This window comes from Onychomys torridus, chromosome 7 (assembly GCF_903995425.1).
Source record: "Onychomys torridus chromosome 7, mOncTor1.1, whole genome shotgun sequence".
Classification (NCBI taxonomy): domain Eukaryota; kingdom Metazoa; phylum Chordata; class Mammalia; order Rodentia; family Cricetidae; genus Onychomys; species Onychomys torridus.
Window position 1 is genome coordinate 103,739,979 of NC_050449.1, and position 27,865 is coordinate 103,767,843.

General features: G+C 41.9%; 2 protein-coding genes across 4 annotated transcripts in view; one reads left to right on the forward strand and one right to left on the reverse strand.

Annotated features, from left to right (window-relative positions):
- The window catches only part of Mlh1 (mutL homolog 1), a 51,131-nt gene extending 30,118 nt beyond the window's left edge, over positions 1-21,013 (reverse strand). For 2 of the 3 annotated variants that reach the window (XM_036194074.1, XM_036194075.1), the window contains exons 1-10: positions 20,815-21,013; positions 18,668-18,758; positions 15,589-15,687; positions 13,307-13,380; positions 10,120-10,192; positions 8,944-9,035; positions 7,850-7,892; positions 7,394-7,482; positions 5,274-5,386; positions 659-752 (exon numbers count right to left, since the gene is read on the reverse strand). In XM_036194074.1, the coding sequence (XP_036049967.1) occupies positions 659-752; positions 5,274-5,386; positions 7,394-7,482; positions 7,850-7,892; positions 8,944-9,035; positions 10,120-10,192; positions 13,307-13,380; positions 15,589-15,687; positions 18,668-18,758; positions 20,815-20,930 (884 nt within the window). In that variant the 5' untranslated portion in view covers positions 20,931-21,013. The remainder of the gene's footprint in view (positions 1-658; positions 753-5,273; positions 5,387-7,393; positions 7,483-7,849; positions 7,893-8,943; positions 9,036-10,119; positions 10,193-13,306; positions 13,381-15,588; positions 15,688-18,667; positions 18,759-20,814) is intronic. The other variant, XM_036194076.1, reaches the window with a different exon arrangement.
- A 221-nt stretch (positions 21,014-21,234) lies between these two features.
- On the forward strand, positions 21,235-25,225 carry Epm2aip1 (EPM2A interacting protein 1). Its single transcript, XM_036192562.1, has one exon. The coding sequence runs from the start codon at positions 21,365-21,367 to the stop codon at positions 23,183-23,185; it is 1,821 nt and encodes a 606-aa protein (XP_036048455.1). The 5' UTR covers positions 21,235-21,364; the 3' UTR covers positions 23,186-25,225.
- Positions 25,226-27,865: the final 2,640 nt, after the last annotated feature.

Genomic DNA, 27,865 nt, shown 5'->3' on the forward strand with positions numbered 1-27,865 from the left:
AACTTCCAACGTAGTTTCTGCCAGAAGGCTAAGGTTTCAAACCTCAAAGATCTCAATATGAACTGGGCCCCTGTGTAACCTTTTTGCAAAGAGAATGGTCACTCTTTGTGCTGGTTTTAAAGATTTTTTTCAGACAAGCAGAACAAGAAACAAGGAAGAGACCCTGACTTTTTTTGGAGGGGGGGGGGTTTGGTCTGAATAAGGCAAGCCCTATACTATGTGCGGTAACTGAAAAATAACTGCCAAGTTATTTAAGTAAGCCATGGTATCTGTCAAGCTAAGACAAGAACCTACAGGAAGGCAGGTAGGTGAAGGTAGTTAGCATGCAGGCCCACCAACCAGAATCCACAGGAGATGAAAGGAGAAAACCGACCCCACAAAAGTGCCTTCAGACTTCCACATGTGTGCTGTGCCCCATGCTCACTTTTCTGCTCTCTCCATCCTCTCAAGTAAATGTTTAAGGACTCCCCACAGGGCAGGATGCTGTTTCATGACCCAAGCAGGAGGAAGCACAGACTCCCTAAGTAAGAACTGGGCCATTCTCCAAGGGGAGAGACAGAGCATCCTCTCACCAGCAGTGCCCAGCACCTGCCCGGGCTGAATACTGCTCGGCAATCTCTTTCACGGAGGGCACAGGGTCTCAGAGAGGCTACATTACCTGAGGTACAGGAATGGGTGTGTGCTTTTGGGCAAATATGCAGCATATACAGTTTCTATGGCTTTTCTCAAGGCAGCTGATTCTACCAACCGGTCTGAAAAGGAAAAGGAGAGTAACCAGTTCAAAATTACCCTGCAAGACGAGGCCACAGGTGCATACTCACACAGGGTCATGAGGTCACCTTGGGAAGAACACCTCTGGAGGGACAACCGGGGCTCTTCCTCTCACCCAAGCAGCAGAAAAGATGAGAGGGTCCAATTCTGCCTCCTCACTCCTTTTCCCCATAAGCTCCTCTACACTAGCTTTGTTGGCTTTGGACCTCAGCAGTTCTCAGATGTTTTAATCCACAAAGACCAATCACACACACCAAAAGCTGAGAGATACCATAGCGGTGAAAACTAATCCAGCCAAGTGTCCAGCACTGCAACAGAGAGGTGTGACACATTCGAGATGGGAGCGCAGCTAACTCTGTCCAAGGAGTTCCAACATGCGGGCTCCTGCAGTTGGTCATTTCACTCTTTGGGGGCCCGCCACCCAGCTCTCAAATAAATATAGAGACTTGGTCTTACTTATGAATGCCCAGCCTTAGCTTGGCTTGTTTCTAGCCAGCTTTTCTAACTTAAATGATCCTGTTTCTCTTTAACTATGTTTTGCCTCTGTGCTTTTTACCTTTATTTTTATATATCTTCCTCCCCTTCTTACTTCATGGCTGGCTGTGTGGGTAGGTGGCTGGTCCCTGGCATCCTCCTCTCCTCTTTTCCTTGCTCTTTGTGCTCTCTTCTCCAGATTTCTCCTCCTATTCATTCTCTCTGCCCAACAGCCCCACCTACTTCTCTCTGCTGCCTAGCTGTTGGCCATGCAGCTCTTTATTAGACCAATCAGGTGTTTTAGACAGGCAAAGTAAAATAGCTTTACAGAGTTAAACAAATGCAAAATAAAAGAATGCAACACATCTTTATATCATTAAACAAATATTCCACAGCATAAATAAATGTAACACATCTTAAAATAATATTCCACAACAGGTTCCATACTAAATGATGAAGGGTAAGAGCAAGCTTTCCAGCACTTCGGGCAGGCAAACAGCTCTATGCATGGTTAAGGTAATTTAAATGACACAGGCATGGAGGCTAGATAAAGGCTAGGAGAAGTTAAGACTAAAGACAGAGGAAGATCTGTTTTCAGAAAAACCTAGCTCCCTTTTCTCCTGAGACAGATTTTAAAGGACAGCTTGATGAACTGTGAACTAGCAGTTGAGGATTTGTCCCATCTTTTTATTTCTAAAGATTGATGACTTTATCAGCAAGGAGACTATTATTCTGAGTGAGGACACAGGCCTAGCAGTGTACCTGACAAGACAGGTGGAGCAAATCTGCCAAAGTCTCTCAAAGTGAGGCTGGCTATCACAGTGACCTTTGTCCATGCTCCCTAGGTGCATACATCCATGCATACACAGTAGGACAGAAGAGAAAACTGGCCTATTTTTGCCGTTATGAACAAACTGTAGCATAACGCAGACTATGTATGGTACATGGACCCATCAAAAACATGAAAAAGGCAGTCAAATGACACTCAACTGACTTTGGCTTGTTTGCTCTGCAGTCAACATGTATGATACAGAGCAGCTATTTCTTAATTTTAAAAACACTGACTTATTTTGGGGGGCAGAAGTACATGTGGTGGTCAGAGGATGTGAGGTTTGAATAGGCACAGCCCCATGAACTCATGTGTACGAATGCTGGGCCGATGGGGAGGGGAACTACTAGGAGGCGTGGCCTTGCTGGAGGAAGCATGCCACTGTGAGGGCGGGCTTTGAGGTCTCCTATGCTCAAGCTAGGAGTGTGGCTCACAGTCTCCTTCTGCTGCCTGTGGATCCAGATGGAGAACTCTCAGCTCTTCTCCAGCACCATGTCTGCCTGCATGCTGCCATTCTTCTCATCATGATGACAATGGACTAAATCCTGAAACTGTAAGCCAGCCCCAATTAAATGTTTTCCTTATTAAGAGCTGCTGTGGTCATGGTGTCTTTTCTCAGCAATAGAAACCCTAACTAAGACAGAGGACAATTTGCAGGAGTACTGTGTGGGTCCTGGGACCCAAACTCAGGTCATCAGGCTTGCTGACAAATACCTTTACCTGTTGAGCCTTCACACTGTCCCCCATGCTGTTAATCTTATGTTTAGAACAAAACAAATAAAATGCTATTCCCAAGACTTGCATATGATAAGCCTTTGAGATAGTAGGGAAAACGTCTGCTAACATAAGTGGCATTAAGAGAACCTGTCTACCAGTGGTTGGCCTCTCCTAATTGCTCTGAACAACTGCTGGGAACATACATGACTTGGATGCTAGGGAAGTGGCTCTTGATGCCGCTCTTACACAGAACCCCAGAACCCACATCAGGCAGCTCACCACCACCTGAAACTCCAGCTCTACAGGACCCAACACTCTCTTCTGAACTCTGCAGGCACTGCACTCCCACATTCATGCATGTATGAGTGCACCTCTCTCTCTCTCTCTCTCTCTCTCTCTCTCTCTCTCTCACACACACACACACACACACACATGTAAAAAATTAGTTTTAAGATGTATAATTTGAGACATTTATAGCCACTTACGGCTTAAAAAAAGGAAGAAAATATACAATTTCCAACAGCAAACAAAGAATAGAAGAACTAAACTTATGATGAAATGCTTCCAATAAAGGCAAAGGACCTGTAAGACACCACAGAGATTCGTGTGCACATGTACACTGCTGCGCTATGCACAATAGCAAGAAAATAGAATCATCCTAGATGTTTATCACCAGATAAATAATGAAAATGTGACCGATATATACAACGGAATTTTATTAAGTCATAAAAAATGAAATCATTAAGTTTACAGAAAAAGAAATTGAACTGGAAATTATAGTGAGTTAACTCAGGAACTAAGTTAACTCAGTTAACTTAGGTTAGACAAATGTGGCATGGGACAGATCACTGTGACATGAAAATGGAAATGGAACTACTAGGCATGGAAGGGCACTGGCAGGGGGAGGGGACCTGAGGAGGGACAAAATGTATGCATGAAAATGCCATGAACCTGTTACTTTGTATGTAAATTAAGAAACAAAGTAAATATATCTATGCCTTAAAAAACAAACAAACAACACATGTTAGAGGTGACACTCTCTCTAAAGAAGCCCATATACCTTTGGGCTGGAGAGATGGCTTAGCAGTTAAGAGCACCTGTTGCTTTGCAGAGGGCCCAGGTCAGTTCTCAGCACCCACGTGGGGGTTCACAACCATCCTTAACTCTAGTTCCAAGGGATCCAACCACTTCTTGTCTACAAGAGCACTAGGCATACACATGGTAGACAAATATACATGGAGGCAAAACATTCATACATACAAAATAAATAAATCCAAAACTAAATTTATTTTAAAAGCCTATACCCATCTCTTAGGTGTATATTATCCTCTTTCTAAGTCTTCCTCTTTCATTCCCTCAATACCCATCTTAAATCTGATTTAAAAACTGATTCTTTGGGGCTGGAGAGATGGCTCAGCAGTTAAGAGCACTGGCTGCTCTTCCAGAGGTCCTGAGTTCAATTCCCAGCAACCACATGGTGGCTCACAACCATCTGTAATGAGATCTGGTGCCCTCTTCTGGCCATGCAGACATTACACTGCATATATATTAAATAAATGAATCTTAAACTCCAATTTTGCTTAAAAACAACAACAACAACAAAAAACAACTTCTGCTTAAGGGGCCCCTGGTAGTAGGATCAGGGTCCATCCCTGGTGCATGATCTGGCTTTTTGGAGCCCATTACCTATGGTGGGACACCTCGCATAGCCTTGAGGCAGGGGAGGGGCTTAGATCAACTGAATGTACCAGGCTCTGCTGACTCCTCACAGGAGGCCTTACCTTCTTGTAGGAGGAAATGGGGAGTGGATTGGAGCGGGAGGTGGGGGGAGGCTGGAGGGTCAGAGAGGGAAGAGGGGGAATCTGTGATTGATATATAAAATGAATTAAAAAAATTCTTAATAATTAAAAAAAAGAATATGAAAATTAAATGAATGGAAAGATGCTTCCTGCATCTGAGCAGAAGCTAAGCTGACACTGCTGGGGGTTGGGGGGCAATGTTACTCTAGCACCATCAAACCCCTGCAATATACAATTAAGCTACACAAATCCAAATCAAACGGCACTTACTTAATAAGAATCATGTAAATAATAGGTCATCCGAGAGAAAAGAACTAACTCAAAGTCATTTAATTTCTTCCTTGATTTCTAGAATTATCCTTAGTGTTATAAATTTAATTCTTTAAAAGAAAAACTCTCAAGGGTCTTAGGATTTAGCTTTTTAGTGACAATGCCTATACCCAAGTCTTGGTTTTCTGCTGTACAATGTGAAAAGCAGCCCTGACCTAGGGTAGAGTTGGGCCTGCTTATAAAGGCTGTGATGTAATGAGGAAGGTATTCTGGCCAGCACAGCTTGAGGTAACAGCTAACATCACAGACTTAAGATAAAACAGCGCTAAATTCTGACATGAAGTTTCCCTGTGTAATCTAACCTGGGAGTCAGGAACTCTCCACGTTCCACAAAGTAGCTCTTTCTCACTTACGGTTGATGAAGAGTAGGAAAATGCACTTCTTCACAGAGTAGTTTGCATTGGATATATAGCCATTCATTTTGAAAGCCAGGGTTTTATCCTCAAACCCAACTTCTATCAGCTCTCTGTTTAGAAAAGAGAAATTTTGAGATTTTTTAATTTTTTTAAAGTATAAGAAATCTCACGTTATAAAAGAATCACAACAGGGGGAAAAAGAAAACAAAACAAAACAAAAAAAACAAGGCTCTTTCCCATTAACTAACTCTGGGAAAAAAAAGGCCTGAGTGAGACTAGGTTCAGCTGAGGTCCTGTGAGTCTACACCACCTGTCCATTCATCTATCCACCCACCTTCTCAGTATTTTCAGGTATTTATGTTGAGTGTAGGACACTACTCCAACTGCTGAGAAGTAAAGACGAGTCTAAGCTCTCAATCCTTACTTTGCTTGAAATTTTATGTCACTAAACCCCAGAGCTTTAAGTCCCCAAACTCATCTCTGTTAACCTGAACCTTTACTGTGCTGAATAGCACCAATGAGGTTTACTGGTAAGGACAGGTAAACAAGAGTCAGTCGGTCTCTCTGAAAGTCACACTTATTTCTTCCTAAGTTTTCAGAATGAACCTTTTGGCAACTAGGTAATTCTTTTCCTGCAGTAACATGCCCTGAGTCCCAGGGTGCAGAGTGCAGCCTGCAGTGTTGTACATACACACTGACCCACAAACCATTTCTTTCCCCAATGTCTCAGGCCAGTTTGGAAACCTACTTCTGTTTGTTTTTTCCTTCCTTCCTTCCTTCCTTCCTTCCTTCCTTCCTTCCTTCCTTCCTTCCTTCCTTCCTTCCTTCTTTTTTCCGAGACCAGGCTGGCCTCTAACTCACAGAGATCCGCCTGGCTTTGCCTCCTGAGTGCTGAGATTAAAGGGATGCACCACCACTGCCCAGCTTGTTTATGTTTTTGGTTTTCTTTGGAAACCTACTTCTAGAAATGCTCTCTAGGGACCATGTCCAATCTCTTCTAGGCCCTAGGGAGTCCATAACTAGTGTTCAGTCTTAAAATCTTGTCAAAAGCTCTCAAAAGTCACCCCATAGAATGGAGATTTTCTTTTGATCTAGGAGTGCAGCTTTGTAAATGAATTCATTTAATTAGGAAGAAAAGGTGGTGACAAGCAGACTCCTTGTTCCCTTGGTTTGACTAAAGAACCAAGTTTGTCACTGGAAGTAGAATTCTAGTACTAGGACAACTGCCAATGCTTTAGAGACCTTGGAGAAGTCAAGGCAGATCTGGTTGGCTCCATTTGTGCCTCATGTATGCTTGGCACAGGAAGAATCTTAATATTGTCACCTGGGGTATGGGCATGGGCCTTAGGGACTTTGTGAAGTCCAAATCAGGAATTCCTTGCAAGAAACCTGTGATGAAAATGGTGGGTTTTACAAACAGAGGGGCGCTCAAGAGAACTCATAATATAAGCAAATTCTTCTCTTGGGCCTTCTTTGTTAATGACGGGCTGCTGACACCTGCAAATTTAGTCTTTAAGAACAGAAAATTTCACTGGGCGGTGGTGGCACACGCCGCTAATCGCAGCACTTGGGAGGAAGAGACAGGTGGATCTCTGTGAGTTCAAGGCCAGCCTGGTCTACAGCGTGAATTCCAGGACAGCCTCCAAAGCTACACAAAGAAACCCTGCCTTGAAAAAAAAAAAAAAAAAAAAAAAAAAGGACAGAAAAAATTGCATTCACTTTTACACCCCTATTTCTGATAAAAATTTTGAAATAAGAAAGGCAATTAATCAATGTTGAATGATAAGTAAATTAAATCCTCACCTGGCAATAATGCCATAAAAGGAAAACAGGAACATTAAGGAAGACAGAATTCTAAATTACAAACATTTTGAAAACAAAGGCCAAAACAACGAGTGGATGTACAGACACAGCATTCAGGAGACAAAACTCCCAGAGCACTGATTACGTGGAGATAGAGACTGCATCAACTAACGTGAACCATGAAAACAGGCCTGGATATCTGACTACGCCAACTCTAACAGCATCCACTGTCTCGGCAGGTTTCAAAATAATACAATGGGTTGATGAATCAAGAGAAGGGATTAAAAAGATTTTGTTAAACGTGGATCACATACCGACTAACAGCATTTCCGAAGATGGAGCGAATGTTGTCCACGGTTGTGGCATTGGGTAGTGTTCTGATATCGGCCACTGTCTCACCTTGCTGGAAAACAGACAGCATGGTGACTTGACATCCAATGGCATTTACTGGATGAGAAGTAGAATTATTTCTTAAAAATCGCCTACTTTTCTTTTCTAATACAAACTGTCCTTCAAAAATTGTAACTTAGGGAATGGAGAGGTGGATCAGCCATTAAGGCTGAGGCTCTTGCAGAGGTCCCAAATTCTTTTCCCAGCATCCACACAGCACTCACAACCATCCGTAACTCCACTTCCAGGGGATTTGATGACCTCTTCTGGACTCTGTGGGCACCAGGAATGCACATAATGCAGGGAAATACATGCAGGAAAAACATTTGTACATATAAAACAAAAATGAATATATCTTTTTGAAAAAAATCACAACTTACTTTTTTAACTGAGAAACTAATGCCTGAATTGTGTATTGAATACCTGGAAAAGAAAAGGTAAAGCTAAGCAGAGGATAGTGTCAAATGCATAATAAATTCAGAGATCTACTTTTAATTAAATAAATTGGTAGATTTATAAGAAAAAGGTGATTTATGTACATTCAAAATACCTTGGTATAACCTATATTATCCACAAGAAAACAAAGCAACAGAGACTCATGGAGATAACACTGCCAAATGTGGCTATGTCAAACAAAACACAGAATGTTATAGGCTGCTGACTGGATCTTGGCCCAATCTAAATCTACAGGATTATTTTCATGACATCAGAAGGCCTTGGCTGCCATCAGGACATCCTTAATACTCAGATTTACCCTTTATACTTGATTCTCCCCACTGCTTTTTCCCAGCTGCTGGGTCCTGTTCCAATATCTCCACAGCCTTTTTGAAGACAACTTTATCACTCCTCTGTTCACCAACCCCATGAACCAAAGTACCATGTTTAATGAAATGCATTTATTAAATAAGAATTTTCCACCTTACCACATTTAGAAACCCATTTGTACCAATATACTATATGTTTACTGAAAGACAATTCTGCTTTTAGCTGCTCTGAAACCCCTTTTCCTATTAACAGCCTCCAAGTTGCTTTGGGAAACTCCTTTTATCCCATCCCTCCTAAGGCATGTCAAGTAAAGACTGTCAACCAAGAAGTTTCCCCAGAGCTGTGGGCACAGAACCATGAATCCCAGTAATGCCAATCATAGCACTGTCCAGGACAGACCTTCAAAGCAGAGGCAGAAGAGAATACCCTGTCTTACCTCTTCCTACCCAGTGAGCAACTGTTCAGTGATTTCTTTTTGGTTCAAGGTAGCTAAGATTAACTTGCTTCATCAGGCAGCAGTGAACCCCACCAAAAGAGACCAACTGTGCCCCTGGCAGGAGACTCAGGGCTGAGGAGCAAACTGGACCAGACCAGCACACAGGCCAGCTTTGTTGTCTGCACCAGCTTTCAAACACTTTCAATTTATAAGCTGGGGCACATTCCTTTCATGACAGAGCTCAAGGACTCACTCCCGGATTTCAGACAGTACCTGCCAACAACTTCCAAAATTTTCCCATACTCTTCACTTGGATTTTTCAAAGCTTTCCTCCTTGTCATTATGTTGTAGAAAAGATCCTCCACCTGAAGAGAGATCCAGTTGTCTTGTAAGTTCATGGGTGTATGTGGAAAGCTTTGCACTGTCTACCTAAAGCTGGATCTCAAGGTGATGAACCCAGTGCCATTACCAACAGCACTGTTCTAAGTCCTGACTCAGGGAGGGAAAAGGGGTAAGGAAGCATCAACAAAGGTATTAAAGGGTATTTTTCCTACATCCACATTCATTGACTTCTCAAACCGATAATGGGGGATGGCTCTATGGCATGCTGTTTGTTAAAAATATAAAGAACTAAAAACATGAGGACATTTAAAATTATTGTCTTGCTCAAGAGAGTAAGACATGAATGTAACTCTATAATCAATTACTATATTACATGGCATTCACAGACATTTTTCAAACTAAAGACAATCATAAAACTCTGGAGATGATTTGGAGTTCTCAACAATCACACAATGCATGCAGCTAAGGCTCCCTCTAGGCAGCACTTTGAAGCCCAGGTTTGTTTCTGCCTGCTGCCTATCTCTCATGCCTAGGACTTGAGATGTGCTATAGCTGGGGTCAGGAGTGAAGGGATCCAAGAAGTGTAACATGAAAGTGAGGTGCTCTACAGGATCCCAGCCTGGAAAGACACTGAGATGCTATGATAAGGCTGCATGAGTTTCCTCTTGACTAACAACACTCACATGACCCACCCGAGACCCTCTGAGGCAGACAGATAGGAATTCTTTATTCCACTGGAGACACTGGAAACTGAAATACTGAGATATTAAGTGATTTGCCTGTAAACACACACACTGAAAAATAAGACTGGGACTCCAACCCATGACTTCTGTAGTCAACCACAATATTTTTTTCAATGCCAACTACTCTGCCACTGATTTTTACCATTCCAGACCCTTACAAAAGACAAGAAGGTAGACAGGCTGCCATGTCATAAAACCCAATAATCATTTTTCTTACTTAGAAGTGTAGGTATCTTGAGACTTCTATTAGAAACCAAAATTTATTTGATTTTTATATCAAAAACTCAAAGCCATTTTATATTTTACTTCAAGCATTTCTACAAAGCCGTTTGTCACCAGTTTTATTCCCATGTACCATTCTTACCGTTATCTGGGTACCCTGGTTGCCTGCACATGGTTTAGGAGGGGCTTGCAGCTTTCCATCTGAGTAACTTGCTCTAGTCAGAAAACATAAAAGATTATTAGTATCTAATAGGATGATTATCCAAAGCATAAAAACAAAAATCATGGTATAGGCACCATAGCATGTATCTGTAACCTCAACACTGGAAATGCCTTGCAAGTTCCTGAACTACATAAAACAATAAATGCATTAATACTCTACATTTAAAATGACAAACTTTATTATTTTTTTAAAAAGCTTGCAAATAAATAAAAGCTCAGACATCAAAATTAGCCAGGCCCAAAGTCTATATAACACAATGAACTTCTATACAGTTAGAACAGATATTGAGAAATGAATCTGTAGTGCTTCACATTAAATTTTACACCTTCAGTATGAAATATATTTTATGTGCTTATCCTCTACCCCAAACAACAATCCACAACAGAACTAGTAAAACAATGCACTCTCTGACCTCTTTCATAACCGTGTCTACTACCTGGATTCAGTCCATATTACCACACTTTAAAAATAAAAATTATATCAATACATTATAACATAGCCATATTAAATATTGTTAATTGGATTTTATTTTAAAGCTATTATAGCAAACCTTGCCTGAGCTGTTAAATTCTGAGTTACTAACCACAGCTTTGCCATTGCTGAAGGTAGCTGTAAATATTGCTACAATTCTGCAACCATTTGCCTGCTGAGGTCTGATAATAAAGAAGGCCTTAGCCAGCAACAGTAGTGCACACCTGTAATCCCAGGCACTTGAGAGACAAAAGCAGGACGGTCACTGTAAGTTCCAGGCAGCCAGAGGTACACACAGCAATATTGTCTCAAACCCAAAACAAAACACAATATCCCACAAACAAAACAGTTCTTGATCTGGCACAGGAACAGTCTTTTATCCAAGTGTAGACCAATGTGCTAAGTGATCCTGAAAGCAGGAAGAACCCTTCAGCCTTGGGGAGAGGGGTGAGCTGGGTGGGTGACAGCATGAGAGAAAGGAAGGAAACTTATCAAGGCTTTGAGGAGGAATAGTTTCAGGAGAATAGTGCAAGAAAAGCACCTTATGAGTCAGAGAACAAGGAAATCTGGAAGACATGGCACTGGTAGTATGAGGAGAGAAGGGGCTGGAAAGTGGGTTCAGGGCATATGGGAAGTGTCTCAATCAGGGTGACTACTGCTGTGAAACACCATGACCAAAGCAACTTGGGGAGGAAAGGATTTATTCAGCTTATACTTCCATATCACAATTCATCATCAAAGAAGTCAGGACAGGAACTTATGCAGGGCAGGAACCTGGAGGTAGGAGCTGATGCAGAGGCCATGGAGGGTGCTGCTTACTGGCTTGCTCCACATGGCTTGCTCAGCCTGCTTTCTTATAGAACCCAGAAGCACCAACCCAGGGAAGTCACTACCCAGAATGGGCTGCCCCTACCATTAATCACTAATATCTTAAAGCCAGATCTTATGAGGCATTTTTTTTCTTTTTAATTTATTTTTATTTCATGTTCATTGGTGTTTTGCCTGCATATATGTCTGTGTAAAGATGTTGGATCCCCTGGAACTAGAGTTAGACAGTCGTGAGCTGCCATGTGGGTGCTGGGAACTGAACTGGGTCATCTGGAAGAGCAGCCAGTGCTCTTAACCATTGATCCATCTCTCCAGCCCCAGAGGCATTTTCTTAATTGAGGTTCCCTCTTCTCAAATGACTTTGGCTTGTATCAAGTTGACATAAGACAATCCAGCACAGGAAGGCACTGGGTATCAAGAGGATACCTCTGGATTTCATCCAGCCTCAGAAGGGAGCCACTAGAAGTCCCACGTAAGGCCTAACACAAAACCTGAGGTCATGAAACAAAACTTATATCTCAGGGTACCTACACAAAACTTAACTCACAATTGTCCTTCTGGTTTATAACATGCCAATCAGCCCACCCAAATTCACATAGAATCAAGTCCCCTAACATCAGCCCTGCATACTCTGAAGCACTGTCTATTACATCACACATTAGTCTTCTGAAAAAGATGGAGGACACAGAATTTCCTGTTTTAATTACAACATACACGCTTAAATGTATTGTCTTCTTGCTTTTCTTTCTTCTTTCTGCACTCATTAGATACTACTACTAGTCTTTAGCCAGTGGCAACCAATGCTTAAAAACCAGAGCATGATTTTGATTTCTTGAATCCCATTTCTGTTCTGTACCAGGACCATTCTGAGCTTCTGTAAACTGGATGTACAACAGCCAGCCAGCGGCCAGCTGCCGTAGGCACAGGCTGAAGGGAACCAGAAGCTCAGGAGCTAGCAAATGAATTGTGAGTCTTCAGCATCTCAGCCACAGACCTGTAATTAGCCCAAAGTGCGACCCCACTAAAGGGCAAAGGACAAAATAATACTAGCAACTACTATTTGCTTAGAAAAATCTATGTGCAATATATACGTTTCTTGGTGCTTGCAATATGTTTATGTTACAACTTCTCTCTCTCTTTCTCTTTCTCTCTCTCTCTCTCTCATTTTTGTTTTTTTAAGGCAGGGTCTCTCCACGTTGCCCTGGCTGTCCAGGAAATTGCTCTGAAGACCAGGCTGGACTCAAACTCAGAGATCCACCTGCTTCTGCCTCCCAAGTGCTGGGATTAAAGGCATGCGCTACCATGGCATGGCACAACTTTATCTCTTAAGAAGCCAGAAAGTGGGGCTAGAGATGGCTCAGCTGTTAAAAGCACTGGCTGATCTTCTAGCAGAGCACAGAGGCCAAAGAGAAAAAGAGCAAAAAGAGGTTTCACTATCCCTTTACAAGATACACCTCATGACCTGGGAACTTGCAGAGGACCTGTATTCTATTCCCAGAACTCACATGGTAGCATACAATCATTTGTAACACCAGTCCCAGGAGATCCACACCCTCCTCTGGCCTCCAAAGGCACCAGACATGCACCTGGTACACAGGTATGCATGTGGTCAAAATATCCATACACATAAATGTATTTAAAATTTAAAAAGGAGTCATGAAGTAAGAGTACCACCTCATGATCATCCCTGTGGATGAACACTTTATTCATAGGAAGGGAAGAAAACTAGTATCTTAACAACAACAAATGTTTAGGGAGGGTCAGTCACACTGAGATCAAATACCTCACAAAAGTCATTATCACATACCTGTATGCACATTTTCCATCGGCTGTTTTGGTTGTAATAGTAACATGAGCCACATGGCTTATGCTCGCCAAAGCCTAGGGAGGGGAAGAAAATAGATGAAAGGAAAGCTCACCGTTGCTTCATCAAAGGTGAAAATTACCTAACTTGCCTCTTTTGATCTACATTCATGTAGCAACAAAGAACAATTTGATGTTTTAAGAAAAAGAGATAAAATCTAATTCCTAGGGTAATTACTAAAACAAGGGAAGCATATATTAAAACTCCAAAAGGGATTACAAACACTTCCTGTGGTAACAGCAACTGTATCTCGTGCTGGTGCACAAGGGCTGTCCTGAGCTCCCATTACTCTAACAGTGCATGAGATGATCAACTTATAGACAAAAGGCTTCTCTTAGCTCATGGTTTTAGAAGACCCACTCGATGGTCAGTAGGTCCTGACGCTTTAGTCCTGTGCTGAAGAAATTCATCCTGGCATAGAGTTCATGGAGACCAAAGCCACTCACATCTGACATCCACAGAGGCCAAAGAGAAAAGGAACAGGAAGGGGTTTCACTATTCCCTTTACTTAGCTTCAATAATCTACCATTAACAATTAAGTGGGGACCAAGCTTTTGGTGCATGCGTCTCTAGGGGACCCTGCAGTTCCAAGTGGTAGTAAATGTATTTAATATATTTTCAGTGATACATCTTCCGAGAAATTAAAAATGTACTTTCTGAAAGAAGAAAAAAAACCCAGGATATCTTAAAACTGCTTTATAGAAACAATTATATTTTTAAAAATATGAATTTTGGGCTGGAGAGATGGCTCAGAAGTTAAGAGCACTGGCTGTTCTTTCAGAGGTCCTGAGTTCAATTGCCAGCAACCACATGGTGGCTCATAACCATCTGTAATGAGATCTGGCTCCCTCTTCTGGTCTGAAGGGATACATGCAAGCAGAACACTATATACATAATAAATAAATAAATCTTTTAAAAAATAAAATAAAAAATAAAAATATGAATTTAAAATTGCTACAATGGGTCTGTGCAACAACATCTACACATCTGAGGCAGTTTCAGTTCATTAAAAGGAACATGGCTCTGCTTGGGCAGCTGAGGCAGGAGGATCACCTGAACCCAAGACTTTGAGATCAGCAAAGGAGCTTGACCCCATCTCCAAAAATAAATGAACAAAAAAGGGACTATTCTTCGGGTTCAGAGATGACTTGGTCATCACCAGGTTTCCCCAGGTTGTGGAGTCTATCCTCCTCTCTCCCTTTGCAGCCAGGATGGTTTTAAACTCTCAACTGTCCTGTCTCAGTACTGGTATTATAGACATGCACCATTGCACCCAGCTTGGCTTATATCATTTTCAACACTTACAGACTTGAGCTGGGTGTGGTACTGCAGCTAGTAATCCCAATATGTTGGAGGAAAAGGTAGGATGATCTGGAGCTTAAGACCAGTCTCAACTACATAAGGAGTTCAAGACCAACCAGGGCCATAGAAGACTTGGTTCAAAACATAAAACACACTTAAAATATAAATGACTTTGAGACCCGTGTAAGGCAAGACCTGCTCATAGAAGACAATCCTATGTATTTTCAGGAAGAAAGTGGGCCAATATATTCAACTATTTCTACCTTGAAAAGGGAAAAAAAAAAAAAAAGAAAAAAAGAAAAAAAAATTGCCATTTGTTCAAATTAGGATGTAGGTAAGAGTCAATGAAGTGTGAGTGTGGGAGTGCTGGGGGACAGAAGCAGCAGATCTTTGTCAGTTCCAGGGCAGTCAGGACTACTTTTGTTGAGATAGTGTGAGACCCTATTTCAAAGAGAGAGAGAGATTGGAATCAGATGAGGTAGATCCTCAGGCTTTTCAAATCTTTTAGTTTACAGGTCCTTGCTCCTTCTCTGCTCTCTATTCCTGTGAGGATTACCAGTTGAGTCTATTGTACGTAGTTTTCTAATCCCAGTATGGTTTACGTTACAATTCCCATATGCCCTCTATATTTTTCATACACTGATATTTGGATGGAAGTGTTGATCAGATTCACATTTGATTTTTTGATAAAACTTCATAGGTGATATTAGGGACTTCTATAAAGAGATACATGATACCCAGTGCCTCTGTAGATAAAATAGTATAGCAAATATTTTTTAAAAACTCTATCCTGAAAAGGTAAATTTGTTAAAATTTATGTTATTTAACAAGTACAAAGTATTAAATTTCATTTGCCCCTGTTGAGAAATGACAACATGATCACAGGAGGACATTTTTATACATTTCTTTAAACCTTAGCTTACCTCACCCCGGAAGCCATAGGTAGAAATACTGGCTAAATCCTCAAAAGTCTGCAGTTTACTTGTAGTGAACCTCTCACACACAATATCCAGATCTTCCTTCTACATGGTTAAGGGGGAAGAGTAAATAATTATGTCTCTCATTTCCCAAATCTTTCTGGATTTCCATTGTATTGCTTTCATCGGAGAAGAAATTCTCAGAAGAGGTTTAAATTAGTACTACCTTCCTTATCCAAAACATCAGCGGACCTGGAGGTTCACCTTCATCACTAAGTCACTCCTTCTCAGTGTAATGTGGTTTCCACTTCATGTCCCCACCTCCTAGCCCTGAGACTCTGCCCTTAGACCTCTTCTCTACCTGTACTCGTTTCTGTCTTTCTCCTGCCCCCACCCATCCTTTTTCGAGACGGGCCTCTTTGTATAGCTCAGGATGTGTCAAACTTAATTCTCCAACCTTGACCTCTCAAGTGCTGAAATTGTATGCATTTGACATCATACCCAAATTTCATTTTCTTTTTAAATTAAAACAAAACAAATCTTTATTTTTAATCTACAGGAAACTCTTAAAACTGTAGTAAAAATAGATAACACAAAATTTTCATTTTAATTGGGTGTGGTGGTACACATTTGAAATTCCAGCACTTTGGAAATAGAAGTAGGAGGATAGGAATTATAGTCACCCTTTGCGTACAGTGCAATCAGGGTGAGTCTAAGTCACAGGAGACCCTGCCGCAAAGCCATGAGCAAGGGCTGGAGAGGTGGCTCAGTGTGGTAAGAGCACTGGCTATTTTCCAAAGGACCTGACTTCAGATCCCAGCACCCACATCAGGTGACTCACAGCTACTTCTAACTTCAGCTCCAGGGAATCCAATGCCCTCTTTTGGCCTCTATATGAACTAGCACTCACAGGCATAAATACAGCCCAAACACACCACACCACACACCACACACACACACACCCCTTAAAAATAAAAAACAAAACTTTTCATCTTAACCACTTTTAAGTGTATAGTTCAGTACACTAAATACATATTTACATTAGTTAAATTTATATAAATTTAACAAGTAAAAAATATACAACCATCCATGTCTAGAACGTCATCATTTTTCTTAAATTGGATCTTAGTACCTGTTTAACAGTAACTTTCCATTCTCCTCATCCCCCCATCTCTGGTCAATCACCATTCTACATTCTGTCTCTCTGAGGCTGACTTCTCTAGAAACCTTATATAGTAGGAATTGTTTAATCCTTTTACTTTTCGTGATGAATTTATTTCAGTTAATATAAAGTCTGCCAATTTTATCCCTGTTGAAGCACATCAGAGTTTCATTCCTATCCAAGGCTGAATACTCTTCTACTGTGTGGGTGTGTGTCACAGTTTATCCATTTACCTGTTGATAGACACGAGTTACTTCTACCTTTGGCCTATTGTAATGTTATGAATATAACCATACAAATCTACCCATGTCCCTCTCTCACTTATCTGCATATATACAGAAGTAGAAACAGTAATTGTAGATCTGAGAAAATGCCACATCACTTTCCGTAATTGCTACACTATTTTACATTCCCACCAACAATGCAGAGACTGAATTCTCTACCTTCTAACAATCTATTTAATTTTATTTCTTTGATAGTGGTCATAATGAAATGGTATCTCCTCACAGCTTGGATGTACACTTCTGTAATGGCTACCTCTGAACATCTTTTGATGAATCTTAAAGCTTTTCATATATCAAAAGGCGAAGTTTGAAATTTTTATCTGCAGACTTCTACATGTATTCACTGAGACACACACACACACACACCTTTAAAAGGCACTTTAACATGTTCCCAAATGAACTGCTTCTCTTCCCTTCAAACCTTTCTTTCATAATTTTCTCATTCTGATAAGTGACAACTCTTACTCAATTACTTACTCTTTTATCCCACATCAGCAAATTCTGAGAGGTCTGCCTTCAGAATTAACTCAGGAATCCCCCTGGTCCTTACATCGCAAATACAATCCGACTGGTCCAAGGCACTGTGACCCTTTTCCCGGGTTCCTAACAGACTCTTCTGACGGCCTCTACACTGTCCTTCAGCAACTTGTTTCCAACAGTCTCTTTTAAATTTTTCATTTTATTTTTATGTGTTTGTGTGTGTGCCTGATTGTATGTGTATCACATTCATGAAGTGACCTCAGAGGCTACCAGAAACCCTGAAACTGGCATTCTAGCTGTTGTGAGACATTTGATATGGGTTCTGAGAACAGAATCTGGGTCCTCTGTAAGTGTGGCAAGTGCTGTTAACCATTGACTGCTGCATCTTCTGCTATGGTAGTCACCCTGTGTCACCACCATTCACACACTGAGTCATCACTCCAGGCCCATTCAAAGGTTTTTTGTTTGTTTGTTTGTTTGTTTGTTTGTTTTTTAATAAAACACATCACCATATCATGAGCTGTTTTGCTTAAAATCCTTGGGTCCTATCCACCATAGCTGCCCCCCAAAAAGCTATGGCTAGAAGATCTACTATGTTTCCTCCTAGGCCTCATGTCCTGTTCTCCCTGTTGGAGATACGCTGGCTTCCTACCGGTCCATCAAGTTCAGGAACACCTCAACTTCAAGATTTTTGTCTTTTGTGTTCTCTCTGCCCAGGACACGGATCCTTTCAACGCTTTCGTAACTCGTTCCTCGATCTCCACTAGCTTTCTCCATAAATTTCATATCCATATTAAAGCCCTCCGGAGTCACCAATAAACGGAGACTGCAGCACTCCTCCCCACTCTCTGACCCTGTCTTCCTTCTAGCTGTTACCTTCTATACAGCACTGTATACCATCTGACACACTAGTCACTATTTACTGACTCCCACTACCAGGACAGAAAACAAAGGATTTCTGTCCATTTTATTTACTGATATATCTATCCCCTCAACAATGTCCAATACACAATAGAAACTCAATACATAATTATTAGTGTTCAAGCTTTCAATCAAAAACACCTTCTGCAAAAGACTAAAGTCACCAGGCTAGGGGGAGGGCTTACATTCTCCTAGAGGTTTGAAATACACAAACCCAGTTCCCCCAGGTTTTACTTACCCTGATTCCAGTGCCATTGTCCTGGATCTGAATTAGCTTCAGGCCTCCTTCTTTAACAATCACCTGAATATTTGTAGATTTTGCATCTAAACTGGCAATCAGAGAAAATATTTTGTCAGTTGCAACTACTTTGATACACATATTATAATAACAAATTCCAAACAGAGTGCTTGATTAGCATGTTTTCTCTTTGTCTTACAAACTCAATGTGGGTACTGTATGAATGTATACATTACATAAGTGGTAAGTGCAGAGCTAACATTTCTGTTCCTGAAGGACAGTCCTTTTAGCACATTTGTTACTTACTCTCTTTTCAACTAATTTTACTGTTAAAACAACTTTAATCAGTCTCTGGTTTCTAAGTGACTCTAATAAAATACCATTTAGCCAGGCGGTGGTGGCACACGCCTGTAATCCTAGCACTCAGGAGGCAGAGGCAGGTGGATCTCTGTGAGTTCGAGGCCAGCCTGGTCTACAAAGAGAGTTCCAGGACAGCCAGGACTACATAGAGAAACCCTGTCGTAAAATCAAATAAACAAAAAAATGGAGGGTTAAGGGGTGGGGGCCTGAAGAGACGGCTCTGCAGTTAGGAGCACTGGCTGCTCCTTCAGAGGAACAGAGTTTAATTCCCAGTACCCACAGGGTGGCTCACGACCATCTATCTGTAACTCCAGCTGCAGAGGAGTTGATGCTCTCTTTAGGTCTATGAGGGCAATCCATGCACATGGTGCATAGACATATGCTGGCAAAACACCCATACACATAAAATGAAAATCTAAATGTGAAAAATATGATAATAGGGTTCATAAAATGTCTGAGTGGGTAAAGACAGAGTAACCTGCCACTAACCAGAGTACCTAAGTTTAATCCCTGGGACCTACAATATGGAAAGAGAGAACCAACTCCTCAAAGTTCTCTTCTGACCTCCACAAGTGTGTTTTACACACAACCTCCACCATACAGACAGATCAGTAAACAAATTTAATTAAGCTAAAAAGGGGAAATAATCTTAAAAGGAAGAAGTTATCCACCATAGAAAATAAATGTGGCTTGGGGCTTGCATGAAAGGGGAAGTTATCAATTCCTCCCATGAAAAATTCTCTATTGAAAAAAAGACAGTAAGTCACTTAAATAATAAACTTTTCTTGGCACTTCTGTATCAAAAACCTTAACTATTTAAAAAGCACTTAACTAGAGTCCATGCAAAAATCTCTGCTCGAATATAAACTATGCTCGTTTTAAGATTAGTTTTATAGAACAATAACTGACCCAACTTATGCTGATAGTTTATCTAACACTGTCGAAACAAAAGCTCTACTATGGCAGTCTGGGTGCTACACCCAATCAGACGTCCCCAGGCTCCTGCTGCTTCTTTTGGTTACCTCTTAACTCTTTTCCTTTCTCGCTGTCACAGAACCATTGCTCTGAATGGGTTGTTTTCAGTGACCTGCTACAAGACTGCTATTCTTCACTGGAGAAATCTTTTCTTGTAACTTTAGTATGGGCTTCGCTAACATCACTTGATACTAACGCAAGGATCTGACTGTTTATCTACACTCTATGGGTGTCCTTTCTGAACATATTTGGTGGTATGTCTATTTTGAGGTATACTCTTCACATTCCTTTTTCTGTCCACATTTTTTAACCTCTCCCCTCCACGACGTGATGGGTTTAAGTCCCTGAAGCAACAAACGCCACCCCCTTAGAACACTAACTGGGGTCACTAATTAGTACAATTAGGAGTCAGAAAAAAGCCCCATGTTCACGCCAATAATTTTGATTAAAACTCAAAAGGAACTGTGCCTTGGATGTGTACGGATTGTTCCGAGAATGAACGATAAACACGGCATACGCTGAAGATTGTTTATCTTTCCACCCTAAACACTCGAATACACATCTTCAGCGTATGGGATGTGAAGTTAAGCTTCCTTCGGGAAGGTACCATTAAATCAGTATTAAGCCTGCTTCCTCTACTTGCGACCCAAACGGGTCTCGTGGAAGCCGGGAGGACCCCTGCCAGCGGGAGGCCGGCCAGGCGCGCTCAGGGTCCCCGTGCCAGCGCCGCGCAGGTGGCCGACGGCAGCAGGTGGGTCGGCCCGGCCCGGCCCGTGCCGCCTTCAGGGAACTCGGCTCCGCTCCCTCCGTACCAGTTTTCAATCATCTCTTTGATAGCATTGGCCGGCCGCTGGATAACTTCCCCCGCCGCTATGCGGTTCACAACCGTCTCGTCCAGACGCCGAATAACTCCCGCTACGAACGCCATATTGGCGCCAGAGCTCGCCGTCAGCCAATCACTTGGGCTCCTCACGCTCACGTCCTTCCTCCAGCTTCGGCCCACGCCGTTCCCGCACGGCCTTCCCAGCGACAAGTGATGATTGGGCAGCACGAATGCCAGTCAAGTGCTTGCACACGTCAGTTCCTGGTCTCTGTCCCGCCCTAAACAGCGGCCGCCCACTAGGCGAGACGGCAACGCGCTTGCGCGTCAAGGTTCACGGCCCGCTCTTCCTATTGGTCCATTCCCGAGAGCTAAGGGAATACGAAATCTCCAGCCAATAGGAACGGAGGTGCCTTGGCGGAGGCTGGTTCGCCCCTGCTCGGGTGATCTGGCGCAGAACCCAGGGGTGCTTGGCGCTCGTCGGGCTCCTCCCCGTTTGCTGCGGCCTCTGAGCTCGCCGTTATCTTGTGGCCTCCCGCAGTATGTGGATGACGCCCAAGAGGATTAGGATGGAAGTCGACGAGGCTCTTGTGTTCCGACCCGAGTGGACCCAGCGTTACTTGGTGGTGGAGCCCGCGGAGGGCGACGGGGCCCTGTGCCTGGTGTGTCGCCGCCTGGTCGCCTCTACCCGCGAACGCGACGTGAGACGCCACTACGAGGCCGAACACGAATTCTACGAACGGTTTGTAGGGGACGCGGAGCGCGCGGCCCTGGTGGAGCGTCTGCGTCAGGGCGACATGTCCTTAGCCTCCGTGCTCACTCCGGAGGAGAGAGCGACACGGGCAGGCCTCGGCCTCTGTCGCTTCTTGGCCTTGAAGGGTCGCGGCTGGGGTGAGGGAGACTTCGTACACCAGTGCATGGAGGTGTTGCTGAGAGAGGTGCTGCCGGATCACGTCGGCGTCCTGGAAGGCATTGATTTATCCCCAGAGATCACACGGCAGAGGATTCTGAGCATTGACAGCAATCTCCGTAGCCAGCTGTTTAACCGGGCCAGGGACTTTAAGGCCTATTCCCTCGCTTTGGATGACCAGGCTTTTGTGGCCTATGAGAACTACCTCCTGGTCTTCATCCGTGGCGTCGGCCGCGACCTGGAGGTGCAGGAAGATCTTCTGACGATTATCAACCTGACTCATCACTTCAGTGTTGGGGCCCTCATGTCGGCGATTTTGGAGGCCCTGCAGACAGCAGGACTCAGCTTACAGCGAATGGTGGGACTGACCACGACCCACACCTTAAGGATGATTGGTGAGAACTCGGGACTGGTCTCCTACATGAGAGAAAAGGCCGTGAGCCCCAACTGTTGGAACGTTATCCACTATTCGGGATTTCTGCACTTGGAACTGTTGAGTTCTTACGATGTTGATATTAATCAGATCATAAATACCATATCTGAGTGGGTAGTTATGATTAAGACCCGAGGTGTTAGACGACCAGAGTTTCAGCCTTTACTGACTGAGTCTGAAGCAGAACATGGTGAAAGGGTTAACGGACGGTGTTTGAACAACTGGCTGAGAAGAGGCAAGACGTTAAAACTGATATTTTCACTAAGAAAAGAAATAGAGGCCTTCTTGGTTTCGGTGGGGGCGACAACAGTCCACTTCTCAGACAAGCAGTGGCTTTGTGACTTTGGCTTCCTGGTAGATATGATGGATTATCTTCGAGAGATCAGTGAAGAACTGCAGATCAGCAAGGTCTTTGCTGCCGCCGCCTTTGAACGAATCTGCGTCTTTGAGGGTAAGCTGAGTTCACTTCAGAGACATATGGAGGAAGTGGATCTAGAAGACTTTCCCGCCTTCAGCATCATCGTTGATGAGCTTAGGCAGCAGTTTAAGGAAGATCAAAAAATATTTGATCCTGACAGGTATCAGATGGTGATCTCCCGCCTACAGAAAGATTTTGAGAGACATTTTAAGGACCTCAGGTTCATCAAGAAGGACTTGGAACTTTTTGCAAATCCATTTAGCTTTAAGCCTGAATATGCGCCTATTTCCGTGAGAGTGGAGCTGACGAAACTTCAGTCCAACACTGACCTGTGGAATGAATATAGAGTCAAAGACTTGGGACAGTTTTATGCTGGATTGTCTGCTGAAGCTTACCCAATTATCAAAGGGGTTGCCTATAAGGTGGCATCCTTGTTTGATAGTAACCAAATCTGTGATAAGGCTTTTTCATATTTAACTCGAAACCAACACACACTGAGCCAGCCACTGACCGATGAGCATCTCCAAGCCCTATTTCGAGTTGCCACAACTGAAATGGATCCTCGCTGGGATGATCTTGTGAGAGAAAGAAATGACTCATAAGCCTTTGTAGTACAACAAGATTCGATTTGAGAAGGAAAAATGAGCTTGATTTTCTTTTCACATTTACTAATTTGGATTGTTGGGAAGCATTGAGCTCCTTAGAAGATGTTGAAATTAATAAACATTGAAATCTTTTCTGACAGGTTGCCTTTTCCTCATCTCATTTGGCAACATGGAACTGAAACATAAGAATACCACCTTTAAAATACTTAGTTTAATAGAAATGTCATTGCCTTTTACTTTTATGTCATAACTGATTTTCAACAAGTTTAGTATTGATATTGTAAGTTGAACTAGAAGTCTGGTTTTAAGATGTTCTGGAGATATATGCCAAAAGTTTCAGCTCTTATTTTGACACAGTGTAAAAAGTGTGATACATGGTTTGAAATGACCAACTCCTTAAAAGTGTATTTGAGTCAGTTTACAGAAACTCACATAGCAAATTAAGTTTCTGAAAAGAAGCATATACACAGTGAAGGTATTTTGTCTAGCTAACAGAATTTAGGATTATTTTTGAAAGCAAATTTCTGAGCCTGAAGTAAATGCTGGCAGTTTCAGCCCCCACCCCCACCTACCCAGTTGATGGTGACGGTACAGATGGAGCAGCAAGAATTACTTTAAGGTTTTGATTGGGGGGGCCTCTCACTATCAGGAATTAAGAATGAATGATTTTTGAAGGTTTGCTCCTAATTTTTTTAACAACTAGGCGCAATTTTTCAGCTCATCTATCAAAGGACCATGGTAAGTATGGAATCTTAACCATTGCCAGTCCGTAATTCTCTTTTCTACTCTTGACAGAACTGTGGTCCTAGCAAAACAATGGAAGGTTGGGGGGGCTTTTACACTTTAGGATCAAGAGTTTATGAGAGATTTTAGCTTATTTGTCTTTTCTGCATGGCTATTAATGTTTTATTGAAGAAACTGTGCTTAAGGGAGACACTTTATTTTGAAATGACAAGTGTCAGATTTTGTTAGCTGCTGAAAATGGATTTACTCTAGAACTGTCTTCCACATTGAATAGTTAAGACAGTGTATAGTAAAATTTAAATCTGAAGAAGCAGCCTTATCCACAGACTGTAACACTTCCTATTCCTAGAGATGTTGGTTCTGTGCTATCACGTTATCAGACATGTTAACTGTGAAAATGTCAACCTTAATGGTAAAGCTCAGCACCGTAGCCTGGTGGAAAAGCAGCACCCCATTTGTAACCCATCCTCAAGTACAGTTGAAAAGCTATCGGCTCCTTTCTGTCTTAAAGACTGTAGCACATCATCTCCTGCTACATTCAAGGAACCTGATTATAACCAAGAATTTAGAGGGAACAGATGCCTAATCCATCCGAGCCTAAGAACCCAAGTCACATCAATGGTTCTCAGCCAAAGCCCTTCCTTCCAGAGTGTGCTGCTGGCAAGTGCCTAGGGCATCTTTGTGATTATCTTACTTACTGGAGGGTTCTGCTGGCATATAAGCTTAAAGATTTCTCTCTCTTGTAGTGTTCAGTACAGAGTGATCCCTCCTAAAGTGCCAGCATGCTCTCCCACCAAGTATACATTATCTTATTTCAAGGGACAGGGAGAATCTCCAGTAGAAGCTGATGGCATACTTGATAGGGAAGCCCAATTCCAGTGGTTCAGAGAAGAAAACAAGTATCAGGTTGACATTTTGCTTATCCAAAAATAAGCTTAAATGCCTGAAAAACAGAAGCTCTACTGGTAATTTCCCAGTAGCTTTGTGTACTACCTTTTACAGCAAATACTTTTATTATTTGAGAGAATGATCAGAAATCCTGAAAGCTGCTTCTACTTTCTGTTCCTAGTCCTCTAAATATTAATATCTTGTATATTCTATCAAGTTATCGTGTTGCTTAAGGTGATAATAAAATTAGTTTGCATCATGTAGCCACTGTGTGAGTATGGGGAAGATATTAATAAGCTAAGGATTTTTTTTTAATTGACCCTCAGCAATAGAGAGTTTGCTGTAACTAGTCTTCAGTTTTTCTGTTGTTTGTTTAAGGCAGTGGTTCTCAACCTTCCTAATAATATGCTCCTTTAATACAGTTCATGTTGTGGTGACCCCCCTGACCATAAGATTATTTTGTTGCTACTTCATAAATGTAATTTTGCTACTGTTATGAGTCATAATGTAAATATCTGATATGTGACCCAAAGGGGTCATGACCCACAGGTTGAGAACTGCTTGTTACGTGTTTTGCTGTTTTCTGTATTAAATAACTAGCTGCATGGCAGTCTTTTTTCTTTCCTTTTTCCTTTTTAAATATATAGTTGTTACTGGACCTGTGGTATCAGTGAAAATAGTTAAAATAAGTGCCATTTAAAAAACAACTCCTCTGTGTCCTTAACTGTTCCTTCCCCACTTCTCTCCTGCCGCTAGTTCCAATATTTGCTTGACCAGTCTCCCATATTGCCAGTCAAACCACTCGACTTCAGTAGCTTTGTCAGTATTTTTCCTCCTTGAAATCATCCTAGCATTGCAGAGAACCAGCTCCTGGTGTGTTCACTCATTACAGGACCTCTTTTAAGTCTGAATGAGTATGTCTGTCAGTTGCTTTCTTGGCTTTTTTTTTTTTCCTTTAGGCTACCTAATCTCCCTTGCCTCACTTCCCTACATTAACTCCGTAGTTGATCTCATCTCTTTCTGTGGCTTCAGTTACCACCTGTATTGCAGATATTTCCAAATTCTTATCTCCTGAAGATTAAGATTTCCCCCTAAATCCTAGTTGCTAGTATCACTGACACTGCTCTCTCACAGGCCTCCCACCACATCTTGGCTCTTTCTCCCAAACCTGCTTTCTCTCATTTTCCTGTCAGCAGATGGCCTTGCAGTTGTCGGTCAGTTGCCCTTTCCCAAGCCCCAAACTCATTTAACACATTCATATTGCTCCATGGCTTTCACCATTGCTGTCAGAATAGACAGGTTATAAACTTGTTCATCTTGCAGATTTTGGTTTATATATCTAAGGAGCTTCAGTGGTGCCCTCTAGGCCAGGTGCCCAACTACGCTTGCTAAGCACCCCTGTGCTTCCTCCTTAGCATTTCTTACTGCAGATTGGTCATTGCTAGACTGCAACAGAAGTCTAACCCATTGTTTCATCTCTAATGAATAGTTCAAAGCCTGGCATTTGAAGAAATGTTGGGGCAAATAAATACTTGTATGGTTTTTGATGACCTTTGAAACCTTCACAGTCTTCATTTGAGCTTCATAGACATCCTGCTTGTTCATTGAATAGCTCTTAGCTATGTATTGCAAATTAAGAAATGAAACTCACCTTATTTGTGACTAGGGACCTCATTGTTGTGTTTCTTGAATTTAGTGCAGTGCTTAGCATGTGGTTCGAATATTATGTGAATGTTGTTAAGAAAACAGATTGTAATTTACCCTAGTAAATTAGTAGTAATGTCAAGAGTCAAACCTAGGTGTACTCACAAACCTACTCTGTAGTGTTAAATACATCCATAATATAGTCTTTTTTTTTTTTTTTTTTAATTTTCAAAGGAACCTACATACAGAAGGAAAATATTGGGTAATTGCTTAGATTGAACTGAGTTCAGTAATCTAAAAATTACCTTCAGTATTGGAGAAAGAAAATGCCACATAAGAGTTAACATCCATTTTTCCTTTTGTAGGCGTCAACCCTAGGAGAAAATGTCATGCTATTTAGTAGTTACTTTCCTTTACAGATGATTTCTGGCTCTTCTGGAATTTCAAAGTAAGTAAACTTGTTTATGAGAAGGTTGTCTTAGCCCTTCTGGCTACTATATCCTCAGCTCATTAATTTTCTTATATGTGGAATGCCCACATCATCTCCCCAAGGGGAAAACCCCCAGATGAGGTCCAGTTAACATGTACCTTTCGACTTGCTGTATTTCCTTGCTTTCTTGTTTCATGCCTCTATGAACTTCATTTCTAAGTAACTGGGACTTTTCAGTCTTAAGTCAGAAAACCAGACCCTGAGTCTCTTTCATGAAGCCATTTTGCCCAATTTAAAAGATGAACTAGCATCATTCTCTTAATTGAACTTACAGTTTTAGGAAGTCACATAAATTAATTAATTCACTCTGAGATCTTGGTAGTAGGTACGACAGTTATCCAGAGATTTGATCCTTGTTGTAAAACTAGGTTTTCATCAATCTTAGGGTTAGAGTTTCTCATTTTTATCTTATATTTGAATAATTGCCTCATCCTACTCTGTAAGTACTTTATAGTCTTTAATTTATGCCTTGAAACTGACCAAGTACTGAGTTCATGTCCTATACATTTTGTCAAATGCAGCCAACAGCCACCATAAGACAATTTTTTTCTTCTTTAACACAGGGTAGATATTCTGTCTCCCAGTTCATCTCAAGGGGTACTTTTGCCTGTCCATAATATAAATTGCCCCTTTGTAATTATTTTTTTCTATCTTCCAGTAGCAATCTTCCTGAATGCCTCCCAGCTAATCACTAAGCAACATGTTTAGTATTTTAGTTCTGCATCAGGATTGGTAAGGTTGTTATGAGGTGAATAACTACAGTTAATATCTCCACAACTTTCTGTAGCGAGTTGTCTAGGACTTCGTATAGGTGAGGGGCTGGCAGACGACAGCCTGCAGGCCAAGGCGAACTGTCATGGCTGCCTCCTCTGCAGTTGCAGACCTGAGTAGTTCTGACACAGTGTGTGTGC